General features: G+C 38.1%; 1 protein-coding gene across 1 annotated transcript in view; it reads right to left on the bottom strand.

The window, feature by feature from the left end:
• Positions 1-15,642, bottom strand: part of LOC309879566 (titin-like) — a 246,514-nt gene that overhangs the window by 112,787 nt on the left and 118,085 nt on the right. The window contains exons 146-151 of the mRNA XM_082763383.1: positions 13,778-13,858; positions 12,990-13,073; positions 12,598-12,678; positions 12,249-12,329; positions 11,809-11,892; positions 11,341-11,490 (exon numbers count right to left, since the gene is read on the bottom strand). Of these exons, the coding sequence (XP_082619509.1) occupies positions 11,341-11,490; positions 11,809-11,892; positions 12,249-12,329; positions 12,598-12,678; positions 12,990-13,073; positions 13,778-13,858 (561 nt within the window). The remainder of the gene's footprint in view (positions 1-11,340; positions 11,491-11,808; positions 11,893-12,248; positions 12,330-12,597; positions 12,679-12,989; positions 13,074-13,777; positions 13,859-15,642) is intronic.

Below are 15,642 nucleotides of genomic sequence, written 5' to 3'. Positions count from 1 at the left end.
TTCGGCACAGCAACAGGCTTCTTGGGCACTGCCACAGGCTTCTTGGGCACAGCCACAGGCGGCTTGTGCACAGCCACAGGCTTCTTAGGCACTGCCACAGGCTTTTGGGGAACAACCACTGACACCTCCTCTTCTGGCTCTTCCTCCTCAACCACATCAGGCACTTTAAAGATATTAGTTCCTTTTACTTGACAGGGACAAAGATCAGCAAACAGCTTAATGGCAAGCAATGAAGCAGGAAAGGAAGAGTCCTTTTCAGACACCACCACTTCCTTCAGGTAGACTACTTGCAACAAAGAGCACCAGTGGGGGCTTATGACAGAGCATTTGCCAACCAGCCCCACCCTCTGCCACAGGCCCATACAGGCTCATCTAGACACAGCATGGCTAAATGCTGCTCACACCCCTCCCTAGGGGGCAGAGGGGCAAAGAGCAGTCAGTACTGTGTCAACACCGAGAGCACGGCAGGCACTTTGGGACACCACCATATACCTTCAGCTGGAGGAGCTTCCGGCTCTCCAGGCTCAGCAACTGCTACTGCTTCCTCTGGTACCTCTTCCACCTCTTCCTCTTCTGAGACCTCTGCCTCCGGCATCTCATGCACTTCAAAGATATTAGTGTGTTTCATTTTACATTGCTGAAAAGACATGCCAAGTAGGAACAAAAAACAGGGCAGCGCAGACGCTGAACACCACAAAAGCCTGTTCAAAACCTGACACACACTGCACAGTATGCCCAGCATGCATAACTTTGCAAGTCTCAGATTTAAGACAAGGACAGGCCAAGAGAGAGTAGGACAACACTTAAGAGAAGGAGATAAAGTATCTTCTTTGTCAAGCTATCCATGAAGTCAGGTACCTCTTGGTGCTGGAGGCTCTGGAGCTTTGGCAATGGCCACAGGTATTTTTTCCTCACGAATAGCCTTCCTGGGCACTTCAGGCGCTTTAAAGATATTAGTAACAGTCAGTCTTATACATTGAACAGAATGATGAACAGTGAAACGTAAATGAAAGGTGCCCTCAAGAAAATAACCAAACTGGTCTCATGGTATCAACCTCATCTCTCCCTCACTTGCTCACAAAAACCCAGATACAGAGTGCCTGTATTTATGTACGACTCAAGGGCGAGGTGAGAATAAGGGTACCCCTCCCTTATTACTCAGCAGCTTTCCCTCCAGCAAAGAGACACTGTCATTCTCAGCCCTGCTGGGATCTGATGGTTCTCTGGGAACAACCTCAGCCCATACCTTATCTATTGTCATTCCTCATACAGGCATTGATAAAGAGAGGAACAGAAATCCCACTGGTTTTCCTTCATCTCTATTCCTGCCCTTCTCTGTTTCCATTCTTTGTTTATACTTTCCACTTCACTGGTTTATTTTCTTATCTTGAGTAGTTCTCATCCCTCAATTCTCCTCTCACTGTGGCGACTCCCACAGCTAACATGGTTCACTGGATTTTATAACCATTCCTTCTTCACTACATTCTCTGAAAAGATCAGGTATTTCTTTAAGCACTTAATATGCTATCAGTTCTTATAACTCCCTTCGTATGTGCATTTCTGAGTAACTTGTTTTGTTTTTTTAAATTCTGAAAGACTCATGCTTATAATACACAGTCACTGAGGCTGTCAAAATAGCCATGGGGACATCTGCATTGTCAATTTTAGATATTGTTAGGCAATACTCTAAAAAAAAAAAAAAAAAAGATCAAATTTTAAAAATCAAATTTTTGTGTCTGAAGATTTAGAATATGAAAGTGAAACAGTGCATTCAAAATATCTTTTGGGTTGTTCACAAAAAATACTAAATAGATTGAATTCCCAATTCACACACAGGACTTGGAAATTTCAGGTAATCATAAATGGACAGGATATCAGATTTCAGCAGTAACATTTCAGATAGTAAGAAACAGTCTTGTTTGGGTCTATGTGCAGGGCAACAAGTACCTCGAGCTGGTGCAGGTTCTGGCTTTTTTGGCACAGCTACAGGTATGGGTTCTTCCAGAACAGCCTTCTTGGGTACCTTGGGCACTTCAAAGATATCAGTATATTTTAGTTTTGTGGGCTGTACAGATGTATATGAAACAATAAGACAATCAATAACATGCGCATACAGTCTTCCCTGAGAAAGCGCTGTGCTTACACTCAGTCACCAGTTATGCTTTGCTTCACACACATGGAATGCCAAGGGTGTCAAAGATGTCATGCAGGAGATGGGAAGTCTTTGTTTAGTTTCAGTTTTTGAGGCAAGGTGAAAATGCAGAAAACACACCCCATCTTTCTAACAGCTGGTCAGAAACTCATTTATAGAATCCAACTGTACTTGAAGGTCTGTTGCATAGCATTCATGACTGCTTTGTCAACTGTTTCAACTGTTAACAAAATTTCCATTTGCTTTAACTATTAATCTCCTTTTTCCTCTGTTACTTCCACTAGTTTTATCTCCTTTTCATTTTCTGTTTTCCAGAGTTCTGTGTTTGCAGATCCCTCTTCCTACAGAAATGTGTACTTTCTCTCCTCTCTTTTGGCTGATATTAATGAATGGCCCTTTCATGTGCTAGCAGAATAATCAGCAGATATATCCATTCTTTCAGTAGTAAGTCTACCTCCAGTTTAGTGGAATTTACTCACCTTTAAAGAGATAGAGAACTGATACAGCTGCTCTCATCTATTAATAATGATTATTGAGAGATTCTGGGGCGCTAAATTATGTATGTTAAACTGAAGCCACATTTTCAGACTGCTTTTCAGAACAACATTTTATACTCTTTAAAGTAATCATTCTGAATATCTTCATTTTTAAAGTTTACAAGAAGATCAGAAAGCTGATGATACTCTTTAATGAACTAGATTTATCTGTAATGCATGCCACATTTTTGCCCCTCCACTTCATATTAATTAAGCATGTATCTCAGAGCATAATTCATAAAGTTAGTTCAATTTAACTGCAGAAGAACATTATGTTTATTTCTAATGATGATACTATAATGATGATATATACCTTTGGATGGCAGTAGTTCTGTTTTTTTGGGTTCAGCAACAGGTGTTTTTTCTTGTGGGACAGCTTTCTTGGGCACCTTAAGCACTTTAAAGATATTTTCTCTTAAATTCGCAGTTTAGAAAAAATACAAAAGATCATAAAACTGATGACAGAATCAAAGAGATTAGCTTTTTCTAAAAATTGCGTTTCATCTAGTGACTGGTTGGTTAATCACATATGCAGCCTTACGCACAGTAGAAGCTGGGGATGGATACGCATAAGAAATCTTACACAAAAATAGTGGGTAATAAGAAATTATAAAGTATCAATCAAGATACTAAAATATAAAGCAGCTCTTCTCACAAATGTACCTTTAGCTTCTGGAACATCTGGTTTCTTTGGCACAGCCACAGGCTTCTTAGGCACTGCCACAGGCTTTTGGGGAACAACCACTGACACCTCCTCTTCTGGCTCTTCCTCCTCAACCACATCAGGCACTTTAAAGATATTAGTTCCTTTTACTTGACAGGGACAAAGATCAGCAAACAGCTTAATGGCAAGCAATGAAGCAGGAAAGGAAGAGTCCTTTTCAGACACCACCACTTCCTTCAGGTAGACTACTTGCAACAAAGAGCACGAGTGGGGGCTTATGACAGAGCATTTGCCAACCAGCCCCACCCTCTGCCACAGGCCCATACAGGCTCATCTAGACACAGCATGGCTAAATGCTGCTCACACCCCTCCCTAGGGGGCAGAGGGGCAAAGAGCAGTCAGTACTGTGTCAACACCGAGAGCACGGCAGGCACTTTGGGACACCACCATATACCTTCAGCTGGAGGAGCTTCCGGCTCTCCAGGCTCAGCAACTGCTACTGCTTCCTCTGGTACCTCTTCCACCTCTTCCTCTTCTGAGACCTCTGCCTCCGGCATCTCATGCACTTCAAAGATATTAGTGTGTTTCATTTTACATTGCTGAAAAGACATGCCAAGTAGGAACAAAAAACAGGGCAGCGCAGACGCTGAACACCACAAAAGCCTGTTCAAAACCTGACACACACTGCACAGTATGCCCAGCATGCATAACTTTGCAAGTCTCAGATTTAAGACAAGGACAGGCCAAGAGAGAGTAGGACAACACTTAAGAGAAGGAGATAAAGTATCTTCTTTGTCAAGCTATCCATGAAGTCAGGTACCTCTTGGTGCTGGAGGCTCTGGAGCTTTGGCAATGGCCACAGGTATTTTTTCCTCACGAATAGCCTTCCTGGGCACTTCAGGCGCTTTAAAGATATTAGTAACAGTCAGTCTTATACATTGAACAGAATGATGAACAGTGAAACGTAAATGAAAGGTGCCCTCAAGAAAATAACCAAACTGGTCTCATGGTATCAACCTCATCTCTCCCTCACTTGCTCACAAAAACCCAGATACAGAGTGCCTGTATTTATGTACGACTCAAGGGCGAGGTGAGAATAAGGGTACCCCTCCCTTATTACTCAGCAGCTTTCCCTCCAGCAAAGAGACACTGTCATTCTCAGCCCTGCTGGGATCTGATGGTTCTCTGGGAACAACCTCAGCCCATACCTTATCTATTGTCATTCCTCATACAGGCATTGATAAAGAGAGGAACAGAAATCCCACTGGTTTTCCTTCATCTCTATTCCTGCCCTTCTCTGTTTCCATTCTTTGTTTATACTTTCCACTTCACTGGTTTATTTTCTTATCTTGAGTAGTTCTCATCCCTCAATTCTCCTCTCACTGTGGCAACTCCCACAGCTAACATGGTTCACTGGATTTTATAACCATTCCTTCTTCACTACATTCTCTGAAAAGATCAGGTATTTCTTTAAGCACTTAATATGCTATCAGTTCTTATAACTCCCTTCGTATGTGCATTTCTGAGTAACTTGTTTTGTTTTTTTAAATTCTGAAAGACTCATGCTTATAATACACAGTCACTGAGGCTGTCAAAATAGCCATGGGGACATCTGCATTGTCAATTTTAGATATTGTTAGGCAATACTCTAAAAAAAAAAAAAAAAAAGATCAAATTTTAAAAATCAAATTTTTGTGTCTGAAGATTTAGAATATGAAAGTGAAACAGTGCATTCAAAATATCTTTTGGGTTGTTCACAAAAAATACTAAATAGATTGAATTCCCAATTCACACACAGGACTTGGAAATTTCAGGTAATCATAAATGGACAGGATATCAGATTTCAGCAGTAACATTTCAGATAGTAAGAAACAGTCTTGTTTGGGTCTATGTGCAGGGCAACAAGTACCTCGAGCTGGTGCAGGTTCTGGCTTTTTTGGCACAGCTACAGGTATGGGTTCTTCCAGAACAGCCTTCTTGGGTACCTTGGGCACTTCAAAGATATCAGTATATTTTAGTTTTGTGGGCTGTACAGATGTATATGAAACAATAAGACAATCAATAACATGCGCATACAGTCTTCCCTGAGAAAGCGCTGTGCTTACACTCAGTCACCAGTTATGCTTTGCTTCACACACATGGAATGCCAAGGGTGTCAAAGATGTCATGCAGGAGATGGGAAGTCTTTGTTTAGTTTCAGTTTTTGAGGCAAGGTGAAAATGCAGAAAACACACCCCATCTTTCTAACAGCTGGTCAGAAACTCATTTATAGAATCCAACTGTACTTGAAGGTCTGTTGCATAGCATTCATGACTGCTTTGTCAACTGTTTCAACTGTTAACAAAATTTCCATTTGCTTTAACTATTAATCTCCTTTTTCCTCTGTTACTTCCACTAGTTTTATCTCCTTTTCATTTTCTGTTTTCCAGAGTTCTGTGTTTGCAGATCCCTCTTCCTACAGAAATGTGTACTTTCTCTCCTCTCTTTTGGCTGATATTAATGAATGGCCCTTTCATGTGCTAGCAGAATAATCAGCAGATATATCCATTCTTTCAGTAGTAAGTCTACCTCCAGTTTAGTGGAATTTACTCACCTTTAAAGAGATAGAGAACTGATACAGCTGCTCTCATCTATTAATAATGATTATTGAGAGATTCTGGGGCGCTAAATTATGTATGTTAAACTGAAGCCACATTTTCAGACTGCTTTTCAGAACAACATTTTATACTCTTTAAAGTAATCATTCTGAATATCTTCATTTTTAAAGTTTACAAGAAGATCAGAAAGCTGATGATACTCTTTAATGAACTAGATTTATCTGTAATGCATGCCACATTTTTGCCCCTCCACTTCATATTAATTAAGCATGTATCTCAGAGCATAATTCATAAAGTTAGTTCAATTTAACTGCAGAAGAACATTATGTTTATTTCTAATGATGATACTATAATGATGATATATACCTTTGGATGGCAGTAGTTCTGTTTTTTTGGGTTCAGCAACAGGTGTTTTTTCTTGTGGGACAGCTTTCTTGGGCACCTTAAGCACTTTAAAGATATTTTCTCTTAAATTCGCAGTTTAGAAAAAATACAAAAGATCATAAAACTGATGACAGAATCAAAGAGATTAGCTTTTTCTAAAAATTGCGTTTCATCTAGTGACTGGTTGGTTAATCACATATGCAGCCTTACGCACAGTAGAAGCTGGGGATGGATACGCATAAGAAATCTTACACAAAAATAGTGGGTAATAAGAAATTATAAAGTATCAATCAAGATACTAAAATATAAAGCAGCTCTTCTCACAAATGTACCTTTAGCTTCTGGAACATCTGGTTTCTTTGGCACAGCCACAGGCTTCTTAGGCACTGCCACAGGCTTTTGGGGAACAACCACTGACACCTCCTCTTCTGGCTCTTCCTCCTCAACCACATCAGGCACTTTAAAGATATTAGTTCCTTTTACTTGACAGGGACAAAGATCAGCAAACAGCTTAATGGCAAGCAATGAAGCAGGAAAGGAAGAGTCCTTTTCAGACACCACCACTTCCTTCAGGTAGACTACTTGCAACAAAGAGCACGAGTGGGGGCTTATGACAGAGCATTTGCCAACCAGCCCCACCCTCTGCCACAGGCCCATACAGGCTCATCTAGACACAGCATGGCTAAATGCTGCTCACACCCCTCCCTAGGGGGCAGAGGGGCAAAGAGCAGTCAGTACTGTGTCAACACCGAGAGCACGGCAGGCACTTTGGGACACCACCATATACCTTCAGCTGGAGGAGCTTCCGGCTCTCCAGGCTCAGCAACTGCTACTGCTTCCTCTGGTACCTCTTCCACCTCTTCCTCTTCTGAGACCTCTGCCTCCGGCATCTCATGCACTTCAAAGATATTAGTGTGTTTCATTTTACATTGCTGAAAAGACATGCCAAGTAGGAACAAAAAACAGGGCAGCGCAGACGCTGAACACCACAAAAGCCTGTTCAAAACCTGACACACACTGCACAGTATGCCCAGCATGCATAACTTTGCAAGTCTCAGATTTAAGACAAGGACAGGCCAAGAGAGAGTAGGACAACACTTAAGAGAAGGAGATAAAGTATCTTCTTTGTCAAGCTATCCATGAAGTCAGGTACCTCTTGGTGCTGGAGGCTCTGGAGCTTTGGCAATGGCCACAGGTATTTTTTCCTCACGAATAGCCTTCCTGGGCACTTCAGGCGCTTTAAAGATATTAGTAACAGTCAGTCTTATACATTGAACAGAATGATGAACAGTGAAACGTAAATGAAAGGTGCCCTCAAGAAAATAACCAAACTGGTCTCATGGTATCAACCTCATCTCTCCCTCACTTGCTCACAAAAACCCAGATACAGAGTGCCTGTATTTATGTACGACTCAAGGGCGAGGTGAGAATAAGGGTACCCCTCCCTTATTACTCAGCAGCTTTCCCTCCAGCAAAGAGACACTGTCATTCTCAGCCCTGCTGGGATCTGATGGTTCTCTGGGAACAACCTCAGCCCATACCTTATCTATTGTCATTCCTCATACAGGCATTGATAAAGAGAGGAACAGAAATCCCACTGGTTTTCCTTCATCTCTATTCCTGCCCTTCTCTGTTTCCATTCTTTGTTTATACTTTCCACTTCACTGGTTTATTTTCTTATCTTGAGTAGTTCTCATCCCTCAATTCTCCTCTCACTGTGGCAACTCCCACAGCTAACATGGTTCACTGGATTTTATAACCATTCCTTCTTCACTACATTCTCTGAAAAGATCAGGTATTTCTTTAAGCACTTAATATGCTATCAGTTCTTATAACTCCCTTCGTATGTGCATTTCTGAGTAACTTGTTTTGTTTTTTTAAATTCTGAAAGACTCATGCTTATAATACACAGTCACTGAGGCTGTCAAAATAGCCATGGGGACATCTGCATTGTCAATTTTAGATATTGTTAGGCAATACTCTAAAAAAAAAAAAAAAAAAGATCAAATTTTAAAAATCAAATTTTTGTGTCTGAAGATTTAGAATATGAAAGTGAAACAGTGCATTCAAAATATCTTTTGGGTTGTTCACAAAAAATACTAAATAGATTGAATTCCCAATTCACACACAGGACTTGGAAATTTCAGGTAATCATAAATGGACAGGATATCAGATTTCAGCAGTAACATAGCTGTTGGCTATGGGCTTGGGTATACTTTGATTGTCATCTTTTCATTTCTTTTTTCAATATACACTATATGCTCCTTATAGCTATTTCATGTAATATTCATTTAAAATATTTATAATATTTAAATACTCTCAACATCATCAGAGGCAAATAGCACTTCACTTGAATTATATCCTTGTGTTTTGGATGGATGGAATCTGGTGCCTGAGAAAATGTTTACTTTTCTAGACAGTATTTGGGACTTTCTAAATGTAATGAAATAGTGAAGCAGTGCATCAAATTGTTATGCATACAGGTTTTGAGTATTTCAACTTTAACATCTTTCAGCTTAGTATTCTGAGAAAATAAAGTCCTCATTTGAGAACCTTGCATATTAATTCATATCCGGTACATCTCTCACACATTTTCAGTGCTAGAGTATGACAATAAAAGATCAATTTAAAATGGGATTCATTAAAAAAAATAAAAATAAATAAGACAAATACACAAACAGACAGACAGTAACAACAAAGCCACCATTCCTATGATGGTGCTCATTATGACATATACCTTTAGCAAGTGGAGCTCCTGTTTTTTTAGGTACACCATTGGAAAATTTCTCCTTTGGGACAGCCCTCTCAGGCACTTCAAAGATATTAGTGTAATTCATTTTACAATTCAAATACATTTAAACATAAGTACCCAGACTGAAACATAGAAGATGTGAAATCTTGTGAAATAACAATCTGTCACAAACATGCTCATTGTGATTTGTAGCGGCAAGCACAACTTAAAATCTAAGGTTCAAAATGACAAAAGAGGTTAAAATCATATTTAAGAAGATTAGGTGTGTCTACCATATATTCATGATAATATGTACCTCTGGCTGATGGAGGTTCTGATTTTTCAGGAACAGCTACAGCAATTTTCTCTTCTGGGACAGCCTTCTCAGACATTACAGGCTCTTTAAAGATATTAGTATATTTTAGTTATTCGTATTAAGCTTTCGTGTGAGCAGTGAAACATACTATACTTGAGAGAAAGAATAGACATCCTATTCATAAAATGTACCTTTAGCTTGTGGAGCTGCTTGCTTTTTATGTATGGCAACAATCTCTGGCTTTTCAGCCGTCTTGGCCAGTGGTGGTTCAGGCTCTGGCTTCTCAGGTGCCACTTCAGGCTTCGGTTTTTGAAGAGCTATAAAATTCTTTGGTTTTCTGGGTGCCAAAATTTGTTCTGATTCCTTAGGCACCATAACAGGTTCTGGCTTGTCTTGCACTGCAACAGGCTTTGATTTTTGTGACACTGCAGTAGGCTTTGATTTTTGGAAATCTCCAACAAACTCTGTTTCTTCAGCTTCCACAACAAGCTCGGCTTTTTGGGGTGCCACAAGAAATTTTGTTTTGGGGAGCATCACAATGTGCTCTGCTTTTGGGGGTGCTGCAGCTGCCTCTGAGTCATCAGGTACCACAGTGATCTCAGGTTCCTCAGGGACCATGAATGGCTCCAATTTGGGGGGTTCCACAGTAGCCTTTTGTTTTGAGTGCATCACACCATGCTTTATTTTTTGGGGTGCCACATCAGGAATGGGTTTCTCAGGTACCACAGCAAGGTCTCGTTTCTCAGGTAAATCAACATGCTCTGTTTTTCTGGCTACCATAACAGGCTTTTGTTTTGGGGATATCACACCATGCTTTAGTTCTTGGGGTGCCATATCAAGCTTAGGTTCCTCAGGTACCACAGTAAGGTCTGTTTTCTCAGGCACCACAACACGTAATGTTTTTTGGGCTGCCACAACTGGCTCTGTTTCCTCAGGTGCTGCAACAGTTTCTGCTTTTCGGTGTGCCAAGACAGTCTCAGGCTCCTCAGATGCCACAAAACTCTCTGTTTCTTGGGGTGCCACAACAGACTTTGTAACCTCAGGTGACACAGCATGCACTGTTTTTTGGGCCACTGTCACAGGTTCTGGTTCTTGAGGTTCCACAAAGTGTTTTATTTTGGGGGGTCCTGCAATGTCCTTTGGTTTTCGTGAAACTGCAACAGGTACTTTCTTTTCTAGAACAGTTGTCTTGACGACTTCATGTACATAAAAGATATTAGTTCTAAATTAACAGTTGCTCAGACACATATACGTACTTTAAGTAAATCATAAAACATAAAAAGACAATTGGAATGGAAACATTAAAAACGTATGAGGTACCAAGCATTTATATTAGCCTTTTTAAGGATGGAGACTACACATTTTGTCTTTTCTTCCTTCAAATACACACACATACATACCTCATGCCCCCACACATGTAAGCATGCACATGCACTGACAGTATATCTTAAGCTCTATGTAGAATTCACAACATTTACAAACAAAGTAGACAGGACAAAAGATATTAATAACTTTGCAGGTAATAAGCTGAAGACTCAAGAATCATCAGTGATGGCATCCAGCTTTTCTTGGTGGAGCTTCTGATATATCAAGTGTATTGGTATGTTCTGTTCCTAGCTATTATAATGGATAGTTTCTCCTCTTTTACTACTGTAACTTGAAAAATATTAGTTATGGTCGTTTTCATGAACCAAAGCATGTAGTAATGGTAAGAATAATAGAATGGTAAGAATAATCCAAAACAGTAAGAAGAACTGAAGTGAAAAATGCAGGTAATTCAGACATGCTGAATTTGTCGCTATTCTTCAAAAAGACCCATGTATGCCTATTTCACGCAGATATGCAGATACATAGAACAAATACAGTCCTGTCTCTCAGAAGACAGAAGACCTGGAAAACCACAGCGTTTAAGAAAAGAGGAAAATATTGCTCTTATTATTTTTTTAATGTTGACATTTACCTTTCTCTAGTAGAGGTTTCGGTTCTTCAGGTACAGCCTCTGGTTCTGGGACAACCACAGGTTCTGGTTCTTTAGGCAAAATCTCAGGTTCTGGTGTTTTAGGAACAGGTAATTTCTTCTCTGGAACAAGCTTCCTTGACACTTCAGGTTCTTTAAAAATATTTATTTGTTTTACTTTCAGGAATTTGAAGAATTGGACTTAAAAAGGGGCTCCAAAAAGAAAATTATCAGACAACATCAAAAAAAAATACCCCTCATAAATAGTCTATTTGTTTTTAATATTGCGCAACGTGCACCAATAATAGCCGTTGTTGCTAAATAAGTTATTCACAAGGAATGACAACTCAAACTGTAACACCTACAAATATTAGAATATAACAAAGAGGATAACACAGAATTAAAAAAAAGATTATATTCAGATAAACCAATTAAAAATGTTGTGTGATTTTATCAGTACTGAAAATGTACCTTTAGGTGGTGGAGGTTCTGGTTTTTTAGGAACTTCAGTGTGTACTTTTTCTTCCGGAACCACTTTCTTGGGCACTTCAGGCACTTTAAAAAAAGTAATTTCTGTTATTTGTATGAAATTCAAACAGAGTGTCTTTAGCACTTGGGACATAAAAAGTAAAACTCAGGGACATAACAACATCAGTGGTTTTGGATGTAAATATCGACTTTTTTTGTATTCCTACAGAAAATATTCTCTGAGGTAATGGTCTTTTACGGGCTACAAATAGGTTAGCTTCTCTGTTTATCTCTCTCACACATATAAAAGGTACAATCTAAACAACAGCAACAAATATAGAACATTATAATACAAGAAAATAGCCATTTATTAAAATAATACACTAATTTATTAAAATTATACACAAAGGGTTTTTCTGTCATTCATTGTTTACAGCAGTTACCTTTAGCTGGTGGAGGTTCTGGCTTCTTTGGTACTTTGACTGAAATCTCTTCTGTGACCACTTTCTTTGGTACCTCAGGCACTTGAAAAATATTAGTAACTTTTACTATAAGAATTTCATGAGCAGCATTAAAGAACAACAGCAGAATAGTGTTAGTGAGTACTCCAGTTACAAGGATTATCTTTTTCCACGTTGGAAAACAACACGTTTGTTCACTTGAAAAACCTCAGACAACAGAAGAAAATCTCCACAAGGGACTTGGGTATTGTCTTCTACGGTGTCAAAACAATAGAGTAATATTTTCCATTTTGTTTTTTATTATTTTATTTTTCTCCATAATGACAAATACCTTTAGGTGGTGGAATTTCTGGTTTTTTAGGCTCCGTGACTGGTATTTTCTTGTCTGGGACTTTCCTGGGCTCTTCATGCACTTTAAAATTAATACTTATGTTAATACAAAGAATATAAAGAAATTTAAATAGCATTAAATTAGAAAAAGAAACAAACAAAAGGACACCAAGTAGGATGAATTAGAGATAATATCCTTTACCAAATATGCGTTTTGCTCTCAATCAAGATTGATAGACATTTGAGAGTATCAAGGGGAAAAAAAGAGTCTGCTCCAAAAATGAAGTATATAAATCACAGTTTAGGAGACAGAAAAGATGGGGAAATAGTATCAAAAGATTTTATCAATGAAGGAAAACAAATTATTGTTATAGATTTATTAACGACAAGTACCTTTAGCTGGTGATACTTCTGGCTTTTTAGGCACAGGAACTTTGATTTTCTCTTCTAGAACTACTTCCTTGGGTACTTCAGGCTCTTTGAGGACAAAAAATATTTTCAATCAGTATGTAGGATTTTACAGCTATATTCAAAACTTTGGAGTACAAACTGAAAATTAATGGAACCATTGATCTAATATGTTTATTGACTTTACATTCCTTTATGCCCCTGTAAAGTCTGAGGTAAAACCTCAGAGCCTTTTAAAGCCTTAGTCACATGCAGATCAACAAGGTGGCTGACTTAAACACATCCTTGTATTTAATCCCTATTAAATTATTTTTCCATTTAAGTCAATGACCTCCCTGGATCTGCATTCAACTAAAGGCTGCCGTTGTCCATTCTGCCTTCCTTGTGTGCATGATGATGTCATCTCTATCAATTTGTCTCTTCATGGAGGCTTTTTCCCTGTGTTAGACAACTGTATCACTGTGTATTTTGAGATTCTTAAACGCTATTTTGCAGCTAATTTTTTACTGTAAGATTTCTTCTGTAGTTCTTGAGTATTGGTCTCATCTCTGACCAGTTTCATGAGTATTTCTAACTCACTGATACACTGATACACTCACTGATTTACAGCTATCACTCAGGAAAGAGAGTTTCTAAAGCAGTAACATACAAACTGTGGCCACAGAAAATAAATATAATAGTACAACACATACAAGCAATCAAAAACTAATTCACCAAATCAGGGTAGAGTTTTTTTTCTCTTCCAAGTTTTAGTTATATGTAATGAAACATACCTTTGGCTGGCGTTGGTTCCAGTTTTTTAGGCACAGTAATAGGTAGTTTCTCTTCTGGAATTTTCTTGGGCACTTCTGGCACTTTAAAGAAAACAACATTTATTTTTGTTATATGTAAGGCATTTAAAGATGTGTGATATTAAGAAGAAAGAGTGTCACAAGAAGAATATTGTCAAGATTCATAAGATCAGACATGAAAAGAAATATGTAATGCAAAAGATTTGTATAGTACTACACAGCACTAGGAATTTTTATAAATGAGAAATGAAGGGTATTTTTTTATTTTAATGTTAACCCTTCTGCCCAAGAGAAAGAGTGTCACCTTTATGGACATATAACCTTCAGGTGGTACTCCTGTCTTTTTAAGTACAGCAAAAGGTACTTTCTCTTCTGAGACAGATTCCTTAGGTAGCTTGGAAATTTTAAAGATATGTACTTTTGAGAAATAGAAATATAAAATATGGAATACAGAGAAGTAAGACAAAACAAGTAGATGTTAAAAGACAGTCTGACAACAGTTACATGTTCAAAAAAGTCTCAGCAAAAAACAAATTGAAGTTTGAAGAACAGGTTTTTCTTCAGGGATACCTTTTGTGGGCACTTCCATCACTATAAAGATATTATTGATTTTAAATTTTATTATTTAATGTAAACATACAAATAAATAAGACTAGTAAAGAAACAGAAGAACAGGCATGTGTAACATGAGTAACACAAAACTGACATGGATTATAAACTATTAAATGAGTAGCGACGCAAGAAACACAAAATATATTATCATCAAAAGAAGACAACCTCAGATTTATTGGGCTACTAAAGTACCTTTAGATGGTGGAGGTTCTGGCCTTTTAGACATTGGTGTAGGTTCTGTTGTTTTAGGCACAGCAATAGGCACTTTTTCTTCTGAAGCATCTTTCTTAACTACTGTAGGCACTTTAAAGATATTAGTTCATTTTAAGAATTTATATAGGACAGAAAGACAAGTCATACATAAAAAAAAAAAGACACGTAAGTAAAGAACAAAAAGAATGCACACAAATATTAGTTATACTGAACAATACATGAAGTATGAACATTATTAATTTAATTTTTTGGAGGTCATTACGTTGCAAGTTTCAGGAAAGATGATCAAGAAGATCATATACCTTTACGTGGTGGAGCCTCCTCTTCTCTATGAACAGTAGAAATTTCTTCTTCTATGTACATTTCCTCATAAACTTCATGTACTTGAAAGATATTAGTTTAAATATTTAAATTAACTCAGAGTAATATCTTCAGACAACAAGATGATATGAAAATAACAGAGAAAATCAAATGTTCAAGCTCATCTTAAGACACACAGGTCTATTTTGTATCAACCCTCAAATTTAGTCAAATTTATAAATGAGGGAAGAAATAACCTTGTATACTACCATGATCTGACCTCTGCAGGTTGCAGGAAGAAAGATTTTTGTTATGTTCTAAACTGACCTACTTCTTGAGTGCTGAGAAATGGACTTCTCTAACTACTCTCTATCAATTTTTCAATTTGTCTGTTTCCTTGGACTGATCTCATGCAGCAGGGTCCCTTGCTTTTTGACCCTAAATCTAAACAATTTTTTCCCCTCAAGGACAACTCCAGGATATATATATATATATTTATATATTTATATATATATTTATTAATTTTATACAGTGGCTGCTAACTACACTTTAGGTTATGATACGTAGAATTTTCTCAAAATCATTAAAGATATACACATGAAAACATATCTTTTATCATTCAAACCCCAGTCAGAATGTCTTGTACCTTTAAGGTGCGTAGCTTCTTTTGATGGAGCAGGAGGTATTTTTTCTTTGCGGACATCTTTCTTTGGTACTTCAGG

Source organism: Aythya marila (assembly GCF_965140915.1).
Source record: "Aythya marila genome assembly, chromosome: 6".
Taxonomy (NCBI): Eukaryota; Metazoa; Chordata; class Aves; order Anseriformes; family Anatidae; genus Aythya; species Aythya marila.
The sequence above is the reverse complement of the archived record's forward strand: the minus strand, read 5'-3'. Positions and strand labels throughout refer to the sequence as shown.